The sequence below is a fragment of the Equus quagga genome, chromosome 14 (assembly GCF_021613505.1).
Source record: "Equus quagga isolate Etosha38 chromosome 14, UCLA_HA_Equagga_1.0, whole genome shotgun sequence".
NCBI classification, from domain to species: Eukaryota; Metazoa; Chordata; class Mammalia; order Perissodactyla; family Equidae; genus Equus; species Equus quagga.
The window spans coordinates 21,254,577-21,277,244 of record NC_060280.1 but is presented as its reverse complement, the minus strand read 5'-3'; the positions used below and the strand labels follow the sequence as shown (position 1 = coordinate 21,277,244).

The window sequence follows — 22,668 nt, the reverse complement described above, 5'->3', positions numbered from 1 at the left end:
TATGGTGTGGTGATGGATGTTACTACACTTATTGTGGTGTCACTATGCAATATATACAAATATCAAATCACTATGTTGTTTACCTGAAACTAATATAATGTTATACATTAATTATATCCCAATGAAAAAAGAAGGACATCTCTTTAGTTCTTTTCATGAATAAAACTGATATTCATCTCACAAAGGCAGATAATAACAAGAAAACCATAGGGCAGCGGTTCTCAAACTTTTTGGTTGCAGGGTACCTTTACAGTTTGAAAAAATCATTGACAATTCTAAAGACCTTCTCTTCCTGTGAGTGATATTTACCAATAGTTAGCATATTAGAAATTAAAGCATAAGTTAAAAGAAATATTTGTTAATTTATTTAAGATAACCATAATAAAACTATTAAGTATTAACATGAACAACATATTTACTCAAATAACTACATCTTCAAAAAGAAAAAATTTAAATAAGACTGGTATTGTTTCACATTTTCTTGAAACTGTTTAATGTCTGGCTAAAATAAAAGACAAGCGGGATTTTCTGCTTTTTACATTCAGTCTGTTGAGATATCACAAGTTATGTAGCCTTTGGAAAACACTGTACACTTTTGAGAGAATGAGAGTAAAAAGGAAGAATGATGTCTATGCATTACTATAAGAGTAGTTTTGACTTTGCAGATCCTCCTGAAAGGATCTTGGAAGTCCCCAGCAGTCTCCGGATCACATTTTGAGAACCTCTGCTATAGGTCTATTTCAATTATGAATATTGATGCAAAAATCTAAGTGAAATATTAGTAAACAGAATCCAGCAGTATGTCAAAAGATGAATGTATTATGTCCAAGTGGGATTTGTTTCAGGAATGTAGGAATGTTAGGAATTCTATTAATATGGATTTAATACATTAATAAATCAAAGGAGAAAATAATTTAATCATTTTAGTAGATGCTAAAAAGTGTTTCACAAAATTCAATATTAATTCTTATTGAAAAATCATAGGAAAGGAGATACGATAAAATAAATACATCCCTATCCAACAGCCAGCCTCATGTTTAGTTAAAATATGGCAGAGACACAATGAGGGGGCAAAACTTTCCTGAGCACTCCAGGAGCTCAAGTTCTGCCTGGGGAGATGGATTGCCCATCACTGCGGTGAACGGGGAAGTAGCAGCAGACCCTGATGGATGTTGGAGGCGGCAGCTGAAGAATGAATGATTACCTAGTTTAAACCATCAGCTCCCACCATGTTCCATTCCCTGAGGGTACTTACATATTGGTACAATGAGCAGCGGTGACTACCCAGCTCTTCCCAAGGATGGTCCCTCCACAGAGATGCCTGGTGGCAATCTGCAGACTAACCTACATTGGCCATGAGCTGGCTGTGGCCTCCTTGCCTCCCACAGTCTGGCTGGAAAGAAATCTGGAAGGGGACGGTTAAGCAGCTCTGCAGAGGCCACCTGGGAAGGGGCCAAGAAGACCCATGTTTATTACTCACGGATCCTCCTCACCATCAAGCCCAGATTACAATCTCTGAGCATCACCCTTGTGCCAGGCACTCTAATAGACAACTCGGATTAATTAGAAATACCTATTATATTCTAGAGAGATAAAAAAATATATACACACTACTGAAAGTGGGTGTTATATTCAAGAAAACCACTAACATTTCAGGCTCACCCTTGACGTCTCCCTTTTTTTTGCTCCAACTATGCAGTCTCCAAACCCTTCAGATTCTGTACCTATATATCTTGCATCCACCTTTTACCTTTGGGCTCAGATCCTCAATATTGCTCACCTGGACTACTCTCCCTGCAGTTAATCTTTTCCTGTCCTCCTCACACTCCCAAATTAACCTCCCCAAAGTGCTGTTTTGGTTGTGTCACTCCCTTGATCAAAACCATCCAAGGTTCCCCACAGCACATGGAATCATGTTGACATCCTACTTACCCTTGCAGGTCCAAATTAAATGCCAGTTTCCTAATCATCTCATCCAGAAGTTATTTCAGTGTCTTCTTGTATTATGGTTTTCTGTACACTTTTTTATTTTGTTGTGAATTTTATTGAAATATTACATACACACAGAAAAATACTCAAGTAGTAAAGTACTTTGAATGAATTTTCAAAAAGCATAACCAGAACGCAGATCAATAAACAGATTAGCAGAATCCCAGAAGACCCATCAAGAGCTGTTCCAGTCACTCCTCCTCCGAAGGGTAATTGCTCTCTTGACATCTCACACTATATGTTAGTTTTGAATGATTTTAGTTTTAAGTAAATGGAAGTCATACAATATCAACTATTTGTACACCTAATTTTCATTATTAGGATATAAATTCCTTGAAGATAGGCACTATATCTTGTTCCTCTATGTACCCTCCTACCCTATGCCCTAGAGATTTGTACAGAGAAGGCACCAAATGAGTAGTAAGCCAGTGTGACAGGATGTCAACAATCGATGAATATTAGTGAAGGATAAATAGGTGCTCATTGTACTATTCTTTCACTTGTTTTGTAGATTTGCAAAATTTCAAAATAAAAAGTGAAGGATAAAATTGCACATTGAATGACTTACGTAACCCAGGTTAGGTGTGCTATTTACAACAGGGCACATGGAAACTCTTTTTCTTGTCCTTCTCAAGTTGTTATGCGTATTTGTACAAACGGAGAAGGCCCTAAAGTAGGTGTGAGTTCAGAGAGAGAAAATCAGGAGTCTCTCTTATTGAGGTTTTGTATCAGGAGCTATTCGTGGACTATTTAATTTTACTCACCAAATATTTATTTGGCATCTGCTGTGTTCTGGGCACTGCGGTAGGTGCTGGGGACAAAATGATGAATAAATCTTGCAGAGTGTTGTAATGAGACTCCTTAGAAAATATTGTGCTTGGTTTAAGCTGAGAAAAGTGACTTTGCTGACTGTACCCCCACGGTGGCAAGAGAAGGAACTGCGGCAGCCACACTTTACCAGGATTTTATACTGAGGGCATCGACGTATCATGAGGTCCAAGAAGCCAGAACAGAACGACTCAGACTGCATCCATCTCTTCTCATTAAAAGGAATATTCACCTTCCATACTCTCTATTATCCTGTGTTTTACATGTCAGATACTTTGTAAAACTAAAAAAAAAAAAATTAAAACTAAAATTAAAAATAATGTGCTAGATCTTTCTCTTGACAAACTATCAAAATGACAAACTACAAAAGTTTCTGTACCCTCATCCTCTGCCTGCTCCCCTCACCACATTGTCCACATGGACCAAGATCTTGCACACACATATATCAGTGGATGTGGTGGCGGAAACAAGAAGAGAAAGTTCAGCACTTCTCAATGGTCATTTCTTAATGTCATTTAATGGCATTAAAAAGTAGTGGTATCCTCACTGTTTTTCAGTGGATGGATCTTATGAGTCAAGCCACAATTTGGCACGTGATTTAACAATTCCCACCAAATGAATGACTTGGGATGGGAATTTTGATTCTTGTGACTGGAAATATTTCAGCATTGCTTTGAGCAAGAGGGACAATGACCACAGCCCACAGAGCTCTATTCAATGGCTCTTTTGATGTGTTAACTTGGCTTGGCTACAGCCCCCAGTTATTCAATCAAACTTTAATCTAGATGTTGCTGTGAAGGGATTTAGCAGATGTAATAAAGGTCCCTAGTCAGCTGACTTTAGGTGAGGAAGATTATCCTGGATTATCTGGGTGGGCCTCACTTAATTAATTAGAAAGGATCTAAAAGCAGAGCTGAGGCATCCCCAAAAGAGAGAAGAATTTCTGCCTGTAGAGAATAGCTTCAGCCCACGCCTGGGCAACTCTGGTGTCCTTCCCTTTCTGACTGCCTGCCCTATGGATTTACTTCTTAGTCAGCCCCCACAATTGTGTAAGCCAGTTCCTGGTGTGTTAGTTTGCTAGCCCTGTCATAACAAAATATCACAAACTGAATGGCTTAGAACAACATAAATTTATTGGGTCACAGTTTTGGAGGCCAGAGGTCTGAGACCAAGGTGTTGGTAGGGTTGATTCATTCTGGGGGTGGTGATGGAGAATCTGCTCCATGCCTCTCTCCTAGCTTCTGGTAGTTTATTGGCAATCTTTGGCATTCCTTGGCTTGTAGATGATGCATCACCTGATCTCTGGCTTCATGTTCATATGATGTTCTCCCTGTGTGTGTGTCTCTGTCTGCATCCAAATTTCCCCTTTTATAAGGACATCAGTCAGATTAGGTCCACACTATTGACCTCATTTCAACTTGATTACCTCTATAAAGACTATGTCTCCAAATAAGGTCACATTCTGGGGTACTGGAGGTTAGGACTCCACCGTATCTTTTTGGGGATTTCTGGTTGAACCCCGGCTGATACACTCTGTGTGTATCTCTTGGTCCCATTCCCAAAAAGAGCTTACCAGAAGCATTGGATTCTTCAGATAGTACATTCTGTGTCTCCACAAACATTGACTCATCCTCTGATCTGGAGATGTTTAAATCTGGATGTAAGCATAATACAATTGCTCAGATCACAGACAAGGCCAGTATTTGGGACTTATCAGAAAATTATTATTGTTAGGATTCTGGGGCATCTCAGTCAGCTGAACTCTATGGGTATTTTAACTGTAAAGTGCAGTATTTTAACTATAACCTTGCTTTGCCATAAGCAGTTGCTTACCGCCTAACAAGAATGAACAACTTGAGAAGCCGATAACTGGCTTTGTGGAATTTGGACAGAATGCTCATGGGTGTGAGGGCGTGGAAGGAAGCTGTGTAGCTCAGGTGTTTAGGGACTGGGGGTTGGTGAAGATATTTCGCATTTCTGAGCCTCTGTTATGTGGCCAAGCATACCCTAACTGAGTTGATCCTCACTACATTCTTACCAGGCATGTATTATTCTCCCATTGGAAGGTTGAAGAAAATATCTTAGATGACTCTTTCTTAGATCACACATTTATAAAAATAGGCCAAGATTCAGACATATAGTTGATCCTCTTTCTTTATGGATTCTATATTTGCAAATTCATCTACTCGCTAACATTTATTTGTGACTCAAAACCAGTACTCATGGTGCTTTCACAGTCACTCATGGACATGTGCAGAGCAGTGAAAAATTTGAGTCACCTGATGCCCGTGTTCCTAGCTGAGGTCTAACGAGGTGACACTCTGCCTTCTTGTTTCAGCTTTCATACTCTAAACAAGTGTTCTTTCCATGGTCTGTTTAGTGCCACCAATTTTTTTCTTGCATTTTTGTGTTTTTTGTTGGTGATTTGGCTGTTTAAAATTGTCCTAAACAGTGCTGAAGTGCCTCTTGTGTTCCTAAGTGTGAGGAGGCTGGGATGTGCCTTATGGAGAAAATAAGTGTGTTAGGTAAGCCTTGTTCAGGCACAAGTTATAGTGGTGAGTTCACTATATTGGCTGTGAGTTCAATGTTAATGAATCAACAATATATGTTAAATAAGGTGACTTTAAACAGAAACTCATATAAAACCAGGATCATAGGAACCTAGCTCTGTTTTCCCCCCAAGGAGCAGTGGCTCATATTCACTAATTCAGTGTTCCTGGTGGCTTCATAGAACAGAACTGCTGCCGACAATGAGAATTGACTGTATCCATGTTGGGCTCTAAAGGCTGCCCTTTATTACCGCATTGTGAGGATGAGAATTGAAACCCGAGGCATTGGTGCCCCTATCTTCTTACCTTTTTCAGGAATGAACGAGACTGTGGCCTGAAAGCCTCTGAAGGTCACATTTCCATCCGACTGGAAACTGATGAGCATTACACCGGAGGAGCTCAGCACAGGGGCGGGTGCATCAAAGCCACACAACCGAGCTGGATCAAACCCAGCCCAGGCAAGACAGGGTCAAGAGTACAGCAAGTAGATATGGCATTGGATAGAAGAAAAAATTTGTCCTTCAGGTAATTGTTGAGAAATAAATTTTCTGGTGGGTGTCACAATTCATTTTCAAAATAGAAAAGCAGTTTGCTTCTTCTTAATATGTATTTAATCCCATCAACATTTCAATTCTGTTTGTCTACCAAATGCTCCCACTGGGAATGCCACTAAGGGAATTGGTTCTAGCCACTGGGTTTATCTCAATGGCACTTTCCCCTTGCGGCATGACCCCTAGTTCATTGTGGCTTTCCACATTTTCTGTTCAAATGGTTCTTTGATTCTCCATCTCACTCTTCCTGGCCCTGATGTGGGAGAAGGAATGGTGATGAGACCATAGGGAGGGATGGAGGTAGTGCAGAGGAATGAAGGAAAATTGAGCCAGATCCTTTTTATCCTTAGAAAGGAATGGGTCCAAATGCAAACTAGGGAAGCTGAGGCTCTGGGGGAACAAACCTATTTCCGTCTTCCCTTCTACATCCCTGTGCACGGTCACAAAGTCGGAAGAGCAGTCTCCACTTTCTTCTATTTCCAGGCTCTGAAAGGAAAGCTGAGAAGACTCAATATTACATCCAGAGTAAATAATATGAATGAATTACCTGATTTTGATTAATCAGAAAAATGTGGATTGCTCAACTTGCTCTGGAATGTGACCTCAGATGAGCAAGTGAGTGGGGCATTCATGAATGGGTTAAATTACTTAGGAAAAGATACTACATCATGGGCTCCCAAACCTTCTGAGATATCTAAGCTACCAAATATGGGCTGAATATAAGGGTGGGGAAATGTGCAAATATTTGAGCTCCCTCACAGCTCTAAGAGACCAGAAGAGCCACCCCATGGAGATTTTTCACTGGAAGCAACTAGGCTTTGGGTTATACAAGAAATCTGTGGACACCCAGCTGCTTCTCTGAACATCTTACTGTTGTACACTTGGTCCCTGATATTTCATCTTGAACCTCCAGTTCTCCTGAATCAAGACTGAAGGTGGTTGTTCCCCTTGGAGACTGTGTCTTTCTACTTGGCAGGATATATTTGGCCCCTATTCCCATGCGCCTTGTCTTGCCGCCAACAAATCTCTATGACTCACTGACAAATTCTGATATGGCACAGATATCAGTGAGTGTTGAGTGCTGATGTAAAACAAAAGATCATCTGAGCTACTAAGAGCATTTGCAAAGGTGGTCTCAGAGTCAACACAGAGAACTTTGAGAAGTCATGGACATGTGTGAAAACGGAAATCCTAGTATGGGTTAGAGACATTTGATTTTGGATACTAAGCTTAAATGTAAACTTCAGCAAAATTCTAGAGTAGATTCTTAAACACATGATGTGTAATACTCTAGAAAAGAAAGATGATTACTTGGGACCAGCCTGGGCTCACCAAGAATAAATCATGACAAATCTTATTTCCACCATTTCTATAATTATAATATTGAGTGGTAGCATAATATTCCATTTATCTCCATCCTTGAACAATTATGAAAATCCCACTGTTTTTCTTTCTTAAACATGTGAATATACTTATACACTTGCCTTTTCCTTCTTTTATATTATTTCCTGAAAGGGGAGCCTGTTCTGTGTTAGGCAAAGGGAAGGGAAGTATCTAGATAGAGGGAGCCATGTGAAGGAGGAGAAAGGAAACAGCAGAGAGTGATCTTTGAGCAATTTGGTAGCACTGGCAAATTGAATTTGAAGTGAGGAGCCATGGGAGATGGGGCTGACAGGGTAGGAGTTCGGATTTTAAACACACAGATGACGGGGATACAGTGGAGCCTGAGCACTTGGCAAAAGACACAGAGGACTGCATGGATGGGACAAAAGTGGAAACAAATGATCATTAATGGTGAATATAGCCATGGAGAGAAGGAGATGCATGAGAAACAGGATTTGTTCAAACATTTCTTAAACTTTTACTGGCATACTTTCCGGAAATAGACTTTTTAATCTCCAAGTCAAATAATATGCATGTAGTTATGACTTTGATACTAATTTCCAAATTACTGTCTTGGGTGAGTCTTGCGAGATGATGCTGTCATAGGTATGAGAGCATCATTTCACCCAGGCACAGCACTCAATGTATATTCATTGAATAGATGCTTTTGAATCACTTCCAGCTCTGGCATGTTCAGATTTTCAACTAAATTTTCTCTTCTTTCTCTTTCCAGAAATACGCTCATACTTAAACTTTTATCCTCCATCACAAATAACAAATCTTCCCTTAATTCTGCTTCTTCCTGAAACTTCTGCCTCAACTCTGTTTGGGATTCAGAAGCTCTTAGAAAGAGAAGATCTATGCTTGCATCCTCTGTGTCATCTTCTCCCACTCTCTTGTAAAACCTGTGTGATCTTTTGTCTGCTCTTAACATCCAACTCAACTTGATATTTCAGACACCACCACTCCCCCCTCCTGTCTATTGTTCAATTGTCCAATGCAATTATTCCACATTTTTATTGGGGGATGAAGTGGGGACTGGACAACAAATGATCAGTTTCATCTTCTTTAAATTCTAACTTTTTGTGCTAAATCCAAACTAGCGGCCACAATTTTTTGTTTGTTTGGTTTGTCTTGTTTTAAATTAAAACCTCCATTTTCTGGACTGCCATAGCATCATACCAATTTGCTTCTCCTCCTGTGTCTCAGATGTCTTTTGGCCTCTTAAATATACGAGAACTTTGAGGTCTTGTCCACCCTTACTCCTCTCCCTTTATTTTCTGCTTTACTTTCTCTCCTTCATACACTCTCTAGCTTTCAATTATTATTTTAAGAGAAAGACTCCTAACTAAATGCCTGGTTCCAACCTCACTCTGGCTGCAGTCTCACCTTCAGCTCTCTAGGAGCATCTCTCTGCAGATGGCCCCCTAGGGTTTAATGAACAAACAAACAAATGACCACAAACACTAATCAGATGCTGAATAAACCCTGGATCCTGCCTTTCCAAACCCTTTATACTTTAACCTCAGCCTCACTTTCTACCACCCCTCCAGGCACCGTATGACTCCTATACCAGCAAGTCCCTGAACCTGTTCTATGCTGGCTCCTCTGTGCTTGCCCTGTCCCCTCTGCTTGGAAAGCTTGATGATTTGGCCCTTATTGTCATCGAATTTTGTTATCCATTACTTACAAAGTGTTTTGTCAGCAGTTTAATTAATAAAGAAGAATTGCTTGTTTCTAGAAGTGACTAGACATTGATAAATTACCAAGTACACAGATTAAGGCAGCACTCCCGCAAAAAGTAAAGTGCTCTGTTGCCATCTAGTGGTAAATGTGGGTAGTTACAGGGGAAAATAGGCTGGTCTGTTATGTGCTTACCCAGTCTCGTGTGCCGGATACTAGGCACTAGGGATCCAGCTGTGAATCAATCAGGTAAAAATCTCTGCCCTCATAGTGCTTATGTTAGGTGTTCTGTGGAGATACCACAGCAAAGTAAAGGTAACCAGAGTCAGTACCTTAATTAGGTAATGTTTGGGGGCTTGAAAAATCCAGTTGCAGTCTGCCATGTTAGTGTAGTCCTCAGGATAGTGAAGACTCTGTATGAGGCCTTCTTCAAAAAGGACAGTTAAGGAACTGCAACCTGAATCTGAAATACAAGGGAGAACGTTCAAACAATGGCATCATCCAAGCAAAGAGGAATCCTCTTTATTCTCCCTCCTGTCTCCCACAAATTATGCCTGAGCTGAATTCTCAGGCAGAGCCACCAAGAAGGAAGACATTGTGCACTGATTTTCCGGAACTCATTAGACCCTCTTAACTCATGAGTTAGCAGGACGTAGGAGGAGTGCCTGCGTCCGCACCGCGCTGACCTTGTGCTTCTCTCCACTATAGAGCCCAGGGGGCCTTGGGAGAGAGCTCCCCGCCTGCCACCTAATTCTTATGGGGCCTCAACTTCTACAAAAGACCTGGAAAGTGTGTGATAGAAGTAAATGGTTTTACCAGGAAGGTAGTTTGGTTTAAGAGCTTTATAGGTGAGATTAAACCCAGCAGCATAATCTGTGGCGTCAGAGCTGAACTTCAGCCTGATAGAGTTGGCGCCAACCAGAACTGATGAAGTGAGGCTTTCTCCACAGAATTTCCCTGCAACATAAGATGGAATATTTTTTGTTCAGAGTCTAGGAAACAGCACTCATTAAAAGACTTAAGGAGAATGGAACCTGTCACAATCGTGCAGGATTACCTAAACAGGGTCTCTCAACCTCAGCACTAATGAGGTTTGAACTGGAACATTCTCTGTGTTCAGGCTGTCCTGACCATTCTAGGGATGTTTTGCAGCATCCCTGGCCTCTACCTGCTAGATGCTAGTAACGCTCCCTCCAGTGTGACAATGAAAAATGCTTCTAAGACGTTGCCAAGTGTCTACTGGGGAGCAAAATCACCTCCAATTAAGAACCACAGAAATGCTCCTCCATTTCTGCTTCTTATGTAAGTAGCCTTTGGCTCCTACTCATGGTTATGCGTTGGTATTTTTTTTCTTAGCTGCTTAAGGCAGGTAAAGGTCATTTTCATGCCTAGGAAAGCAGTATTCTGCCTGGGAGGCCCCAAGAGGCCCTGCAATATGTCTACATTTTACACCTGAAGGGCTCCAGGTCTGACAAATGAGACTAGGGGCCTGGTTCCATGGGTAGCAGATGCAGCAAATGAAATGCACTGGGGCCTTACAGCCATCACACAGGCTCTGATTCAGTTCCTTTCCACTATCAATTCTGAGTCTCAAAATTGCAGACAGGAAGTATGTTGTTTGCAGATGCCTCAGTGCCAGACATATTGTCACCAGGCCTCATTAAGCCCTCCTGACACTAATGTCCATTTGATGATGTGAAAATCTACTCACCAATAAGTCTGTCTTCTAAAGAATATATTGACAGGTGATTGTGGTAACAGGACTCTGCATCCAAATGGGAAAAGGTGAGTAACACATGCATTGCCTCTGGTACCAGCAGCGTCCAGACACACAGTCTGCGGCAGACACATTGAGAGGGTATTATGTCTACACAGAAAACGGCTGTCACAGTCCAGTTAATGGGCTCAGTCAGACTCGGAGTGGGAGTCAGCAGAGGAGAGGCAGAGGGGGCTACTCACTGCTTGCTTTCATAATATAGGTAGGAGGTTTCTGGAAAGTGCAGCTGCCCCTCAGAATTGCTGACCACATGATCCTGCTCACTGCATGAGGCTGGAAGGGAAAGCCAGGAGAATCAGGGCTGACAGTGATGCCTAGCCACAACAGCTCCCTCCTTCCAGAACCTGCGCAGACACTGGAAGCTCCTGGTTCTTCTTTATGTGCACTTCCTTTCTTCACGGAACCTCTTCCTGCATTCGCGTCTATGATGCCTTATTCTTTTTGTTCCATTTAGATCCTGCCTAATCTTGAGATTTACGGTTTCTTCTCCTTCACTCTTCTTTCTCTGACTCCATAACTCCACTCTATAAATACAGGTATTTCCCAGATTCTATCCCTGGTTTTCATCTTTCTACACGATCCCTCTGACCGGCCTCATTCATATCCTCGGTTTCAATTATTATTGTCTCTACGTTTCCGAACTTCAGACCTGATTTTTCAACTGTCTCCTAGAGAGCTCCCTTGAAGCTTAACATGTGACAAGTGGAATTCCTCTGGGTCTGCAAAACTGCCTCCACTTTTGATTTGATTACTTTTATGTGCCCTTTTCTTAGTCTCTCATGCTCAAAACTTTGGTACCATCCTTGATTCCTCCCCCTCCCTCACCACCATTCATCTACGCGCCCACCAAGCCCTCATTCTTCTGGTTTCTATTCTCTCCTTTTCATTCTCCGGCCATTGCTCTAGTTCAGGCCACCATTTCTCATGCACAATCTCATAAATCCACCTTCAATTATTTCCCCTCCAATCTATCACTTATCCTCCAATCTAGTGCTGTTCTTATATCACTAAAGGATAGCTCTACTTATCTAATTAATCAACTTCCTATTACTCAATAAAGTTCAAACTTTTTTGACTGGCATTCAAAATTTCCATAATTTGGTCTCAAGTTATCAATCTAATCTTCTCCCCATCACATATCTTACACTTCAGCTGCTTTGACTAACGTACTGACCTCTACTAACATCCTAAATTTTCCCATCTTTATCCTTAATATTCCTCCTTTGATACGGATGATTCCTTGAGCTGGAACAGTTTTCTTTACCTGTATCCCATTTCCACCTGAGAAAATCCTACTCGTCCTTTGTCATTTAAGGTTCAGCTTAAAAGATGTCTGTGCTCAAATGCCTCCCCTGTCTTTTTTTCAGCTAGAAGCAGCTGCTCACTCCTCTGAGCTCTCAGGGGGCTCTTTTCCCACATTACTTATTTGTATATAGTTCCAGAGACTCACAGAACCACTGAAGAGTTGAGCTAAAGATGCCTTAGATACAATTACAATACAATTACAATACAAATCAAACTCTTTTCTTTATGGATGAGGAAAGTGAGGTCCAGAGGTGGGAAGGAGCTTACCCAAAGTCACAGAGTAAATTCATTGCAGGCTTGCAATGTAACACCCAGGGTGACTGAGTCCCCTGTATAAGGAAGGACACTTTCAGGGTAAGGTGGACAGTTTATGGACCACATTCTTACCACCTCACCCTCCTCCCTCGAGTCTCTGATCCAAAGCTAGGATTTGGCAAATGTTTACTGAATTGAGATGGAGTTCTGGATTGATAAGAAGTGAGATGAGAGGGAATCCGGGGCTCCTGCTGGGCAAGGGACTGCCCCGGCTGGCAGGGAATGCTGTAGGTGCTTCAAGAGGTGGTTTTACGAGCAAGCAGAGCTCTTGCAGAGGAAAGCTTTTGATCACAAAGGGAACAGATATTCAGAAATGCTAGATATTAATTCACGCTCTTGGAGCAAGCTTCAAGAAACACCCACCTCTGGAGATCTTTCTCCGCTTCCCTGGGAAAGAAAAAGAAAGATACAATTCAAGGTTTGTGGTATCCTGAACAATATTTCAAGAAGTTAGCATTTCCCTGGCTCAAAAGTGCAGAGATTTTTAAGTCAATATGCAACTAATGAAAATCTAATCTGTGGGACCGGCCCTGTGGCTGAGTGGTTAAGTTCATGCGCTCTGCTTCGGAACCTGGGGTTCTCTGGTTTGGATCCAGGGCACAGACCTACACACTGCTTGTCAAGCCATGCTGTGGCAGCATCCTACATAAAAGAACTAGAATGACCTACAACTAGGATATACAACCATGTACTGGGGCTTTGGGGACAAAAAAAAAAAAAGGGAGAAAGATTGGCAAGAGATGTTAGCTCAGGGCCAATCTTTCTCACCAAAGTAAAAAAGCATACCTTAAAAAAAACTCTAATCTATGGAAAGAACAGAAGGGATAAATTGACAGAACAGGAGAGTGGTCTTGGTGTTTTAGTGAGATGACTAAAACACTTTATTAAGTGGGCTAATTAAGAATCAGGCCATGATTAGCTTGGAGGTTATGCAGATCAGGAAGAGGTCATCTGTTCTACCTCTCTCATTTCACATGAGAAGAGAGACTAGTGATGGAAATAACTCTCCACAATCACAAAAGCATTGCTGGGATAACCACAAATTGAAGTGAGGGCTTGGATACCTGCCACTGTGCCATACACTTGAAAATAAACCCAAGTTCTTATGGAACGAATTTGAATTAATTTAACTAATTGAATTTCCCTCTTTGGGAAAGAAGTCCTATTGAGGCTGGAAGCCACCAGTTAAGAAAACAGTGAAGTTGAATTTGGAGGCAGAAATCAAATTTCAATTAACTTACTGGTCAATCTACTAGACTGGGTCTTTTCAGACTTGTAGTACTTAGGCCTATGCCACACCTTCTCAACCAGAGCATTACTAACATTTGGGGCTGCATCATTCTTTGTTGTAAGGGCTGTCCAGTGCATTGTAGGATGCTTAGCAGCATTCATGGTCCCCACCCACTAGATACCAGTGGCATCCCCCTCTCCCAGTTGTGGCAGCCCAAAATGTCTCCAGACATTGTCCCTTGGGGGACAAAATTTCCCCTGGCTGATAACTGCTGATTTATGCTATAGCTTGCTGAATCTTGCTAGCACAGTCGAGAAATAAGTGGTGAAAACATATCACCAGAGGAGATAGTTTCAATTAAAGGCAAATTTGACAAAGTCTAGGATGGATATATTCATATTTCATTGAATATTTGTATGCTGTACCACACGTCGTATTTTACTCTTGCTTTGGACTTAGTAAATATCACAATCCTTATGTGAGACACGAAGAACAGAAGCAGAGCCTGTCTGCTCAGTGGTCCTCACTTGTCTGGACTCTGCTGATTCTCTCTCCGTCCCTAGCTTGTTAACCTTATGTGCTGGCTTCATTACCAATTTGGATGTGTTTGTGGACCCAGGGAAGCACTTTACTAAGGTCTGTGAAGATCCCAGGGGATCCTTGATCATCTTTCTGTACATTGTTTCTCCAGCCTCGACCACAGCCCAAACCCCAGGAAGTCACACCAGCCAGAGTCCAAGCCCCTTTCTTATTTCGGCACATGAGAGAACCTCCTGAATCGCCCTGTAGGGGGAAAAAGCCTCAGTTACTATCATTGCCAGTGTCTGTTCCCCAAAGCACTCAATCTTTTTCCCCCACAAAGATGTTAGGTAAGAATCAATGATATTTCTTCATTTCTAATAATTTGGACTCAGGAGCCTGGAAGAATAGCCAACTACAATTCATAATAGCTGCTCAAATATCATTGGAGCCTATCAATTCCACCTCCTCCTCCCCCATCCTAGGCTTTCATCAAGCAGATGTATTTCCCTCTCCTGTCTCATCCTATAGACTCAGAGAATTCTTTCCCAGTAGTAAAATTGACCTCGGGTCTTGGTCAGCAGGAAGAATGGAGGGAAAGTAAAGTTCCCATTATAGACAAACTGGATATCTCTATAGAGGAAAGTGCCAGGCATCTTCCAGCAGGGGAGAACCCTGAGCTCATTGTTTGCATTATGTCTATGATTTCGTCTTTTGGAAAAAGCAGAAGACCTCCTCTGAATTCATACTGCCTGGTAAAAACAGGTTGTTTAAATTGTCCCTATATTTTGACTTGACTTCCCCTGTCACTTCTGACCCTTCTTTCCAGAATCTAGTCTTACCTACAGCCTTCTTTCAGTCCCTCACGTGATGACAAAGCTGAGGGAAGCCCTGCCAGGGCCCTGTCAGCTCAGCCACTCCCACCTACCTGACAAGCATCTCTCCCTCCATCTGGAAAGCCTGTGCAGAGAAAGGTCTGCCCACTGATGGGTTTCTTTAGGGTTAACAGAGCTGCCACACACTCCTCCTGGGTCAAAATGGGCAAGTTCACTTCCTGCAAGACTTGCGAGAGGATGCCATCTAGAAAACACACAGATGAGAGCCCCAGCGAAGCACTCTTTCACCATTTCTGAGTTGAAGATGCCCCATTCAGGCTTGTGCCTTTTGGAAACACCTGAATTTCTAAGCACCATGTGATATTCTCTGTTTTTAAAAATGTTTACACAATTGTTTTACAAGAATACAATACAGAGAAATTTATGCACCGCTATGTTCATTGCAACATTATTCCGATAGCCAAGATATGGAAGCAACCCAAGTGCCCATCAACTGATGAATGGATAAAGAAGATGTGGTATATATATATATATATACAATGGAATACTACTCAGCCATAAAAAAAGACAAAATTGTGCCATTTGTGACAACATGGATGGAACTTGAGGGTATTATGTTAAGCGAAATAAGCCAGGCAGAGAAAGATAGATATAGTATGATTTCACTCATATGTGGAATCATAAACAAACACCTGGATAAGGAGAACAGATTGGTGGTTAAGAGAGGGGAAGGGGATGGGGGAGTGGGTGAAAGGGGTAAGGGGGCACATATGTATGGTAACAGATAAAAACTAGACTATTGGTGGTGACTATGGAGCAGTCTATACAGAATCTGATGTATATAGTGTATACCTGAAATTACACAGTTTTATAAACCAATATGACTTCAATAAAATAACTAAAAAAATTCTATTTTCTTACTGTCTACCAGAAAGTTCTGACGTCTGATTAAGAGTAGTGGCATAGAAGACCTTACCTTCAGTCAAGCGGCCCCAGCCTGCAGTTGTACAAATAAATCCAGCCTCAAATCGTTCCCCTGGTTCTGGAAGACACACGGGCTGCACAAACTGGCCTAAAGAAAAGAGCAAGGTAGGGCTTGTCTCATCCATGGAGGAGAGGACACCATAAGCCACTCACCAATTGGCATCTAGGTGGTTCCCCAGAGACCTTGTAAGAGTTGTGATAGTTTCACCTGGCGTCTCCAGGGGTCACTTTTCAGACAAAGAAAGATCCTCTCCTGACTCCACGTAATACTATATCTGAAGCCACAAGCAAAAAGAGTTTCAGATAGGGAAGCCTCCACTCCAAATCTCTATCTTAAAGTCCATGACCCAGAACTGTTGGGCATATGCTACATAATATATACTGTAGGGAATGTGCTATGGAACAGAAGTTATGGAGAACATGGGATAGACAATTCAGAGTTGGCCTCAAATGTTTACCGAAATTGAAGGCTCCAGTCATCTTCAAAAGAGCAATATCGTAGTCCATTGGTTTCTTGGTGGAGAAATGTGGGTGTACAATGATGGTTTCAATGGTGAGAGTTTGCTCTCCTGGCTCTGTGTGGTTCAAGTCATATTCTCCAGCAGTAACATTCAAAGTTAATGCAATATTTCTATGAAGAGGAAGCAGTAAAATGGTGGGTTTCATTGAGCCTCTGAGTATAGATGAAATGGTTGACAAACTGGCCTCTTCAAAATGACATGGGTAGATAATGAGGGGTGTGAGGCTGCTAAACAGAGAAAGTGAGAATGATTCCAACACTTTCAGTAAAAATGCAGAGTTTCCCAATTCAAGTGGGATACTAATAAAGAGTGGCCTCATATAGAGCCAATGATATGATAAATTGAATACTTAGCAATGTTATTTGTAAAATGTCTAAAAAAGTATATACATTGCAATTTAGGGGTCTAAAGCTGTTAGCGGACTTTATTCAGCATCTCTGGGGGTTAGTCTGGACTGACTATCAGTGAGATCCTTTGGGAATGATTTGTGATGCACACTAGGTATGCTGCTTTAATGTCAGAGATCTAATGCATAATGTATATTGTGAAAGACACATGAGCACCATAACGCTTATGTCCCAGATAGCATGAATACTCAGGGATTTGGGACAAATTATAACAATGGGAGGTAAGGATCCTTAACTCCTTTATGTTTGTAACTTAGAGCCCCGGCGCGACATGGGAAAACCATTCTACTACCTTTTTTCCTACAATAAAGTTGTCTGAAAGGAACTTCGTAGGATGCATTGAGATGGATTAAGAGCTCTGGGCTTGCCATCTTTTGGGAGACTTCATTCCCAGGAGTGATGATTTAAATAAAATTAGAAAGGGTATAATTTTCTCTTGATATGCTTCCCTGGGCTCGTGGCTGTTGTATGTACCTAACCTAAAACATAGCATCTCTCTAGCCTAACCACCTACCACATTGTGTGAAATCATCAGTTGACTCTTCCTTAGACTATCAACTCTCTGGGGGCAGAAATTCTGTATTACTCATATTTTTATCTTTGGTACCCACTAGTGTCTAGCACCAAGTAAATATCCAGGAGATGTTTGCAGACTTGAAATGAAAGAGAGAAAATATGAGGGCATGATCTTGGTTATAGCCTGGTGAGTAGCAAGAGCCCTGACAACAGTAGAACTTTTGGAGCACATAGGAAATTGGGTCAAGGATGGAAGTTGTTGGAATGAAGCACAGAGAGGCAGGATCAAGAGGAAAGAAGACATGGAGAATTCTTTGTGTTTTACTGGCCTCCCATTGTTTTCTTTTATCCATTTCTTAAGATACATAATGAACTGGATAATTTTCTTTCTGTGAAATTTAAAAAAACTAGGAAAGAACTTTCACAAATCTATCTTTGTGTTACTTCTTTTCTCAATTAGATATTATCCTTTATTAACTTCCAGTCATGTTAAGTAAGTAAAGTATTCTGCTCCTTCAAGGGATGTATGTTTTCTACCAAGTTGAGTATCCTCTGACAGTGTCACTGAGCCCTATTTGTGTTATGAAGTTAAGATATTCCCCTACTACAGCATATGTCACACAGATGTATGTTTTGATAGAGTTGTTGCTGCTGATGCCAAGGGAGAAGGGTAAACTGTCCTTTATCCTTGGCTCGGCCTTCCCCTACCTGTTTGCAACGCAGTGAGCAGCTGTAATCACCCACTGTGGAGAGATGATGGTCCCACCACAGATATGCTTCTGCCTTCGTTTCAGTGACACCTGAATTGCAAAGACCTTAAATGGGAGCAAGTTAATGCCTTGGGATCCCCCAAAACCTGGAAACTGAGCATATTCTGAAAAACAGATCTGGATATCTTATTCATAAATATCAGAAACCATGGACTGTGAAGGAGAAAAACCCACCTCATCACAGCTCAGAAAAATAGCAGTGCTGGAGATAGAACATTCCCAACCCTGGTCCCCAAGAGAGGTAGTTAATTTCAGATGATTGGCTATAAGGTTTCAGTAGAGTTGACGGTAAAAATTGTTGGTATCTATCTATCTATATATCAATCAATCATCTATCTATCACCTATCTATCTATCTGTCTATCTAATCTATTTATTTTTATAATACTTTTGACCCAGACTGTTACTGTAACAATATTAACAATATCTGTGAGTGAAGAGAAAGGAAACAAAGCATAAGATACAGTAGAGTCCAGATGAAGACGTTTGGGAGACAGGCCAGGTAAGAGCTAAGGGTGTCTTTCAACACAAGCTCTAATTCCTCCAAGCATCTTAGAGAAATAGTATGCACCTACAAATTTCTCATACTCTTAACTATTTGACCTCTACAACTCCTATAGGCCTGTTTTTTAAACGTTATTTTATTGAGGTCACACAGCATTGTGTAAATTTCAGGTGTGCATCATTAAATTTCAGCTTCAGTAAAGACTGAATTGTGTTTACCACCAAAAGTCTAGTTTCCATCCAAGCCTATTTTTAAATCTCCCTCTACAATATACTTTTTATCTTTGGTTTATCCTGTTTATGAATTTGATTTCACTCTAAAACAACTTACAGGATACAATTACATACTTTTAAATCCACTGTTGAAATTAGAAAAGATGCGATTTATTACAATTGTCTCCTTTTTGAACAAAAATTATTCAATGAGCAATATAAAATGATATTCAATACAAGATAAAGCCTAAGAATGGAATAAAGAGCAAGTAAGTAAAAGTCAATGAGTCACCCCTATGATTTGAATATGGACTTCTGAATTGACTAGCCAACCAATTGACCAAGTAAGCAACTGATCAATCAACTCTTCTACCAAATAATCAATTCATCAGTTAATCAAATGACAATGACTCAGCCATTCAATCAACCCACTGAACACAAACTCAAGCAACCAACAATTACCAAATATCCACTGCCATAAAGTTAATATGATTGACTCAGGGAAGTAAAAATAAAGAGCTATCCCTTTACTTGCAAAATTAAGAAGCAAGAGTATGACATGGCTCCCACGGTAAAGAAAGTTTGGAGACTTTCAAAGGCAGTACATGTAAACACCATAGGCTAGGTGCAGAAGCAGAAAGGCCTTTCTATGGCATGGGAGGACCAGAAAATTAGATTGAGTTTGAATTCTTAGGACACTAGCTACTAAGAAGGTGGTACTCTTGACTATTCCCTGAGGGGTCCTATGGTATAGGTACAAGCCTTATACCCAAAACATAAAAAACAGACTTATGGATATGACATCTTTGTCTTTCCTGGTTGTCTTAAACTATACTGAGACACACATATTTTAAATATATATATCGAATCAGAAAACTATTTTTAAAATTGTAAATTCAAAAGTTTTTCAGCTCTTGAAGTGGGATTTCTTTCTCTGGGGTTGGAAGTTTGGGATGGCATTTCTAATTTTTGGAGCAAGCCAATAGTGCATGTGGCTACTCTAAATACACCTTTTCTGGAACTCAACTGGTACACATCATGAGGGAATTGGCCTTGCACACACTCATGGAATCTCTGGTGATGAGCTAGGCAGAATGGAATGCACTGATGGGCAGAATGTGACTCTGGGAGATCCAATCCTAAGACAGCTCATAGTCCACCCACAAGAGAATGTTCCCTGGGACTTACCTGCCAGGGGTAGGAACCCTTTTCCACTTGGCTTCCCCCAACAATGCGACTGAAAATGTTAAAGTAATTCTGAGGCCGTGCCTTCACCAAACTCTGCCCACAAGTGGGAGCTGGGAAAAGAAAAGAGAAAAATTTAGTAATTAGATAGTTCCTAGCACTCAGGGTACAGGAAACTTTTCTGAGCAAGAAAAAACTGTAGGACATGGAGTATGTATAAAGATTACAAAATGGCTTTAAGTTAATTGTGGAATTTGCCGTGATTTGCAGTATAGGGGATTGTTCAGCTTTGGTCATATGGAACAGGCATATTGTGAAGAGATCTACTTCTCTGATAAGAAGATTAAGGGCCTCAGATGTAGATCTCCACTAGGTTAGCAGGGGTGCAGCCTCCTTGATTCTGAGCACTCTGGCCCCTTAGAGATTCCTCGCAGCACTCTGTACTTCTATGATATGTATCACATGTCTTTATGGTTATTTCTATGTCTTTCAATCCAACTAGACTGTGGGCTCCTTAAAGAAAGAATCTTAATGTTAGGAACGTCTATAACCTCAATATCTAGCACAGTTCCCGATGCATGGAAGTTGCTCAATTAATTGGTTGAATGGATGATGCCATAGACTGTAACACCTTAGACTGTAAATGTGTGTACATCTTCTTCTCGACTCCACCCAGGAGACTGAGTCAGAAACCATTGTCTATGCCGCCTGGCACACAGTCAGATATTGGATTTAATTCTCCATGAGGGTGGAAAGTGGCAGGTTTTTCAAGGAGAGTGGAGTAGAGAGAAGACATTGTCCTGATTCACATACCAGAGTGGTGTTAAGGTAGAAGGATTGCCAGGTAATGGAAGAAAGAGCTCTTTCCTCTTGGTGGAAAAGACTTTACCCCTGAAAACGGTGCCTTTACTTGTTTATCCTCAATGGTTTTTTTGACTACTCATCTAATAGATGGGCTAGATTAAAGATATTTAATGACTCCTCAGAAATTCAAGGATGACACATCTTCTGTTCCTATTGCAGGTCATTCTTTCCTACATGTTTTCTAAGAGGGCCTAGAAATACCTGCCTCACAATCAACCCACTTTTTTTTTTTTTTAAAGATTGGCACCTGAGCCAACATCTGCTGCCAGTCTTCTTCTTCTTTTCTTTTTTTTTCCTTCTTCCCAACCACCTCCCACCCCCTGCCCCCCGCCGCAGTACACAACTGCACATTCTAGCTGTAGGTCCCCCTGGCTCTGCTATGTGGGATGCTGCCACATCACGGCTTGTTGAGCAGTGCTAGGTCTGTGCCCAGGATCGGAACTGGTGAAACCCTGGGCCGCTGAAGCAGAGTGCGCCAACTTAACCACTTGGTCATGGGGCTGGCACCTCAACCCACTACTTTACCTAGCGGAATCCTCTAATCCTAATTCTTCAAGTTTAAAGATCACCTCAACTGAGAAGTATTCCTTGATTTCATCAAACTGTGCTAAGTGTCTCATCCCTGTATGTGTAGTACTCTTTCCTCTCCCTTTTTATGGTTTTTGCCATGTAGTGTTGTGATAGTGAATTGTTCATCTGTCTCCCTCACTGGACTATGAAATACTTGAGGAAACAAAACTATGTCTTATTCATCTCTGTATTTCCAAAGTTTAGTACTATTGCTAGCATACAGTAGACACTTAGAAGAGTTGAATGGATGAACAAAATGTTTTTCTTGAGAAGGTATCATTGAGAGCATAATTATTTAGATCAATAATTAAAATATACAAAGCTCTTTCAAATAATTTCTCATTTAATCCCCATTCTATGCGTATGAATCAAGCTTTATTATCCCCACATTACAGTTGAGACAACAAAAAATCAAAGAGATGCACAGCTAATTAATGGCAAAGCATGGATGTAAAACCAAGCCTTTTGATTCTGAACCCAGTGAAGGCATGACATTGGATCAAATATTTATTATTTAACTGTTTCAGCTGAAAAAATCACAAATACCTTAGACACAAAATTTACTATTTCCTTAACTCATTTAAGCAAGGATAGAAAACATGATGATTCTTGGCACCGGCACAAATATGACTATGGAGAAGCCTGCTAAGAACTGTTCTCAGCTTATGTTACTTGAGGAAAAAAAGACCACTTATAATACACCACAGTGAACATGCTTCATATTTCCCAGCAACATAATTTTCTAAAAGATTACAAATGTTTCCAAATTTATGCTTCTTTCTAGAATTTGTTCCATGAAAGAGGATGGGATTGTATAGCGTGTCCAAATAATTGAACAATCCTAGTTTTCTTCAGATCAATTCAACTTTTCCAAGTTGTATTCCATAAATGTTTCACCCCGTTTCATATGCGGATTGCAGGAGAGAACGTCAAAAAAGTTACAATAAAATCAGTTAGATCTCCAAAATACATTTGCTTCTCCTCTTTTCCCAAAGGAATATAGAGTGAAGATGTGATGCCCATTGCCAGCAGAGGCTATTCCTTCAGGCAAAGGTAGTTATAGAGTTTGTGCGGAACTTACCTTTGGGGAGAGACAGAGTTGCAGATTTCCCTTGTTCCAAACAGATCATTCCAATTAGTAAAATCAGCTTATTCTTGCTCATAGGCAT

General features: G+C 40.9%; 1 protein-coding gene across 1 annotated transcript; it reads right to left on the bottom strand.

The window, feature by feature from the left end:
* Positions 1-1,419: 1,419 nt before the first annotated feature.
* OVCH2 (ovochymase 2) lies at positions 1,420-22,668 on the bottom strand. The gene is made up of 16 exons (XM_046685527.1): positions 22,581-22,668; positions 20,069-20,178; positions 18,103-18,194; positions 16,409-16,581; positions 15,943-16,038; positions 15,059-15,210; positions 14,205-14,394; positions 12,744-12,767; positions 10,943-11,033; positions 10,695-10,819; positions 9,800-9,940; positions 9,316-9,446; positions 6,322-6,415; positions 5,673-5,804; positions 4,391-4,495; positions 1,420-1,442 (listed from the first exon to the last, which is right to left on the bottom strand). Exons 1-16 carry the CDS (start codon positions 22,666-22,668, stop codon positions 1,420-1,422), a joined length of 1,767 nt encoding a protein of 588 aa, XP_046541483.1.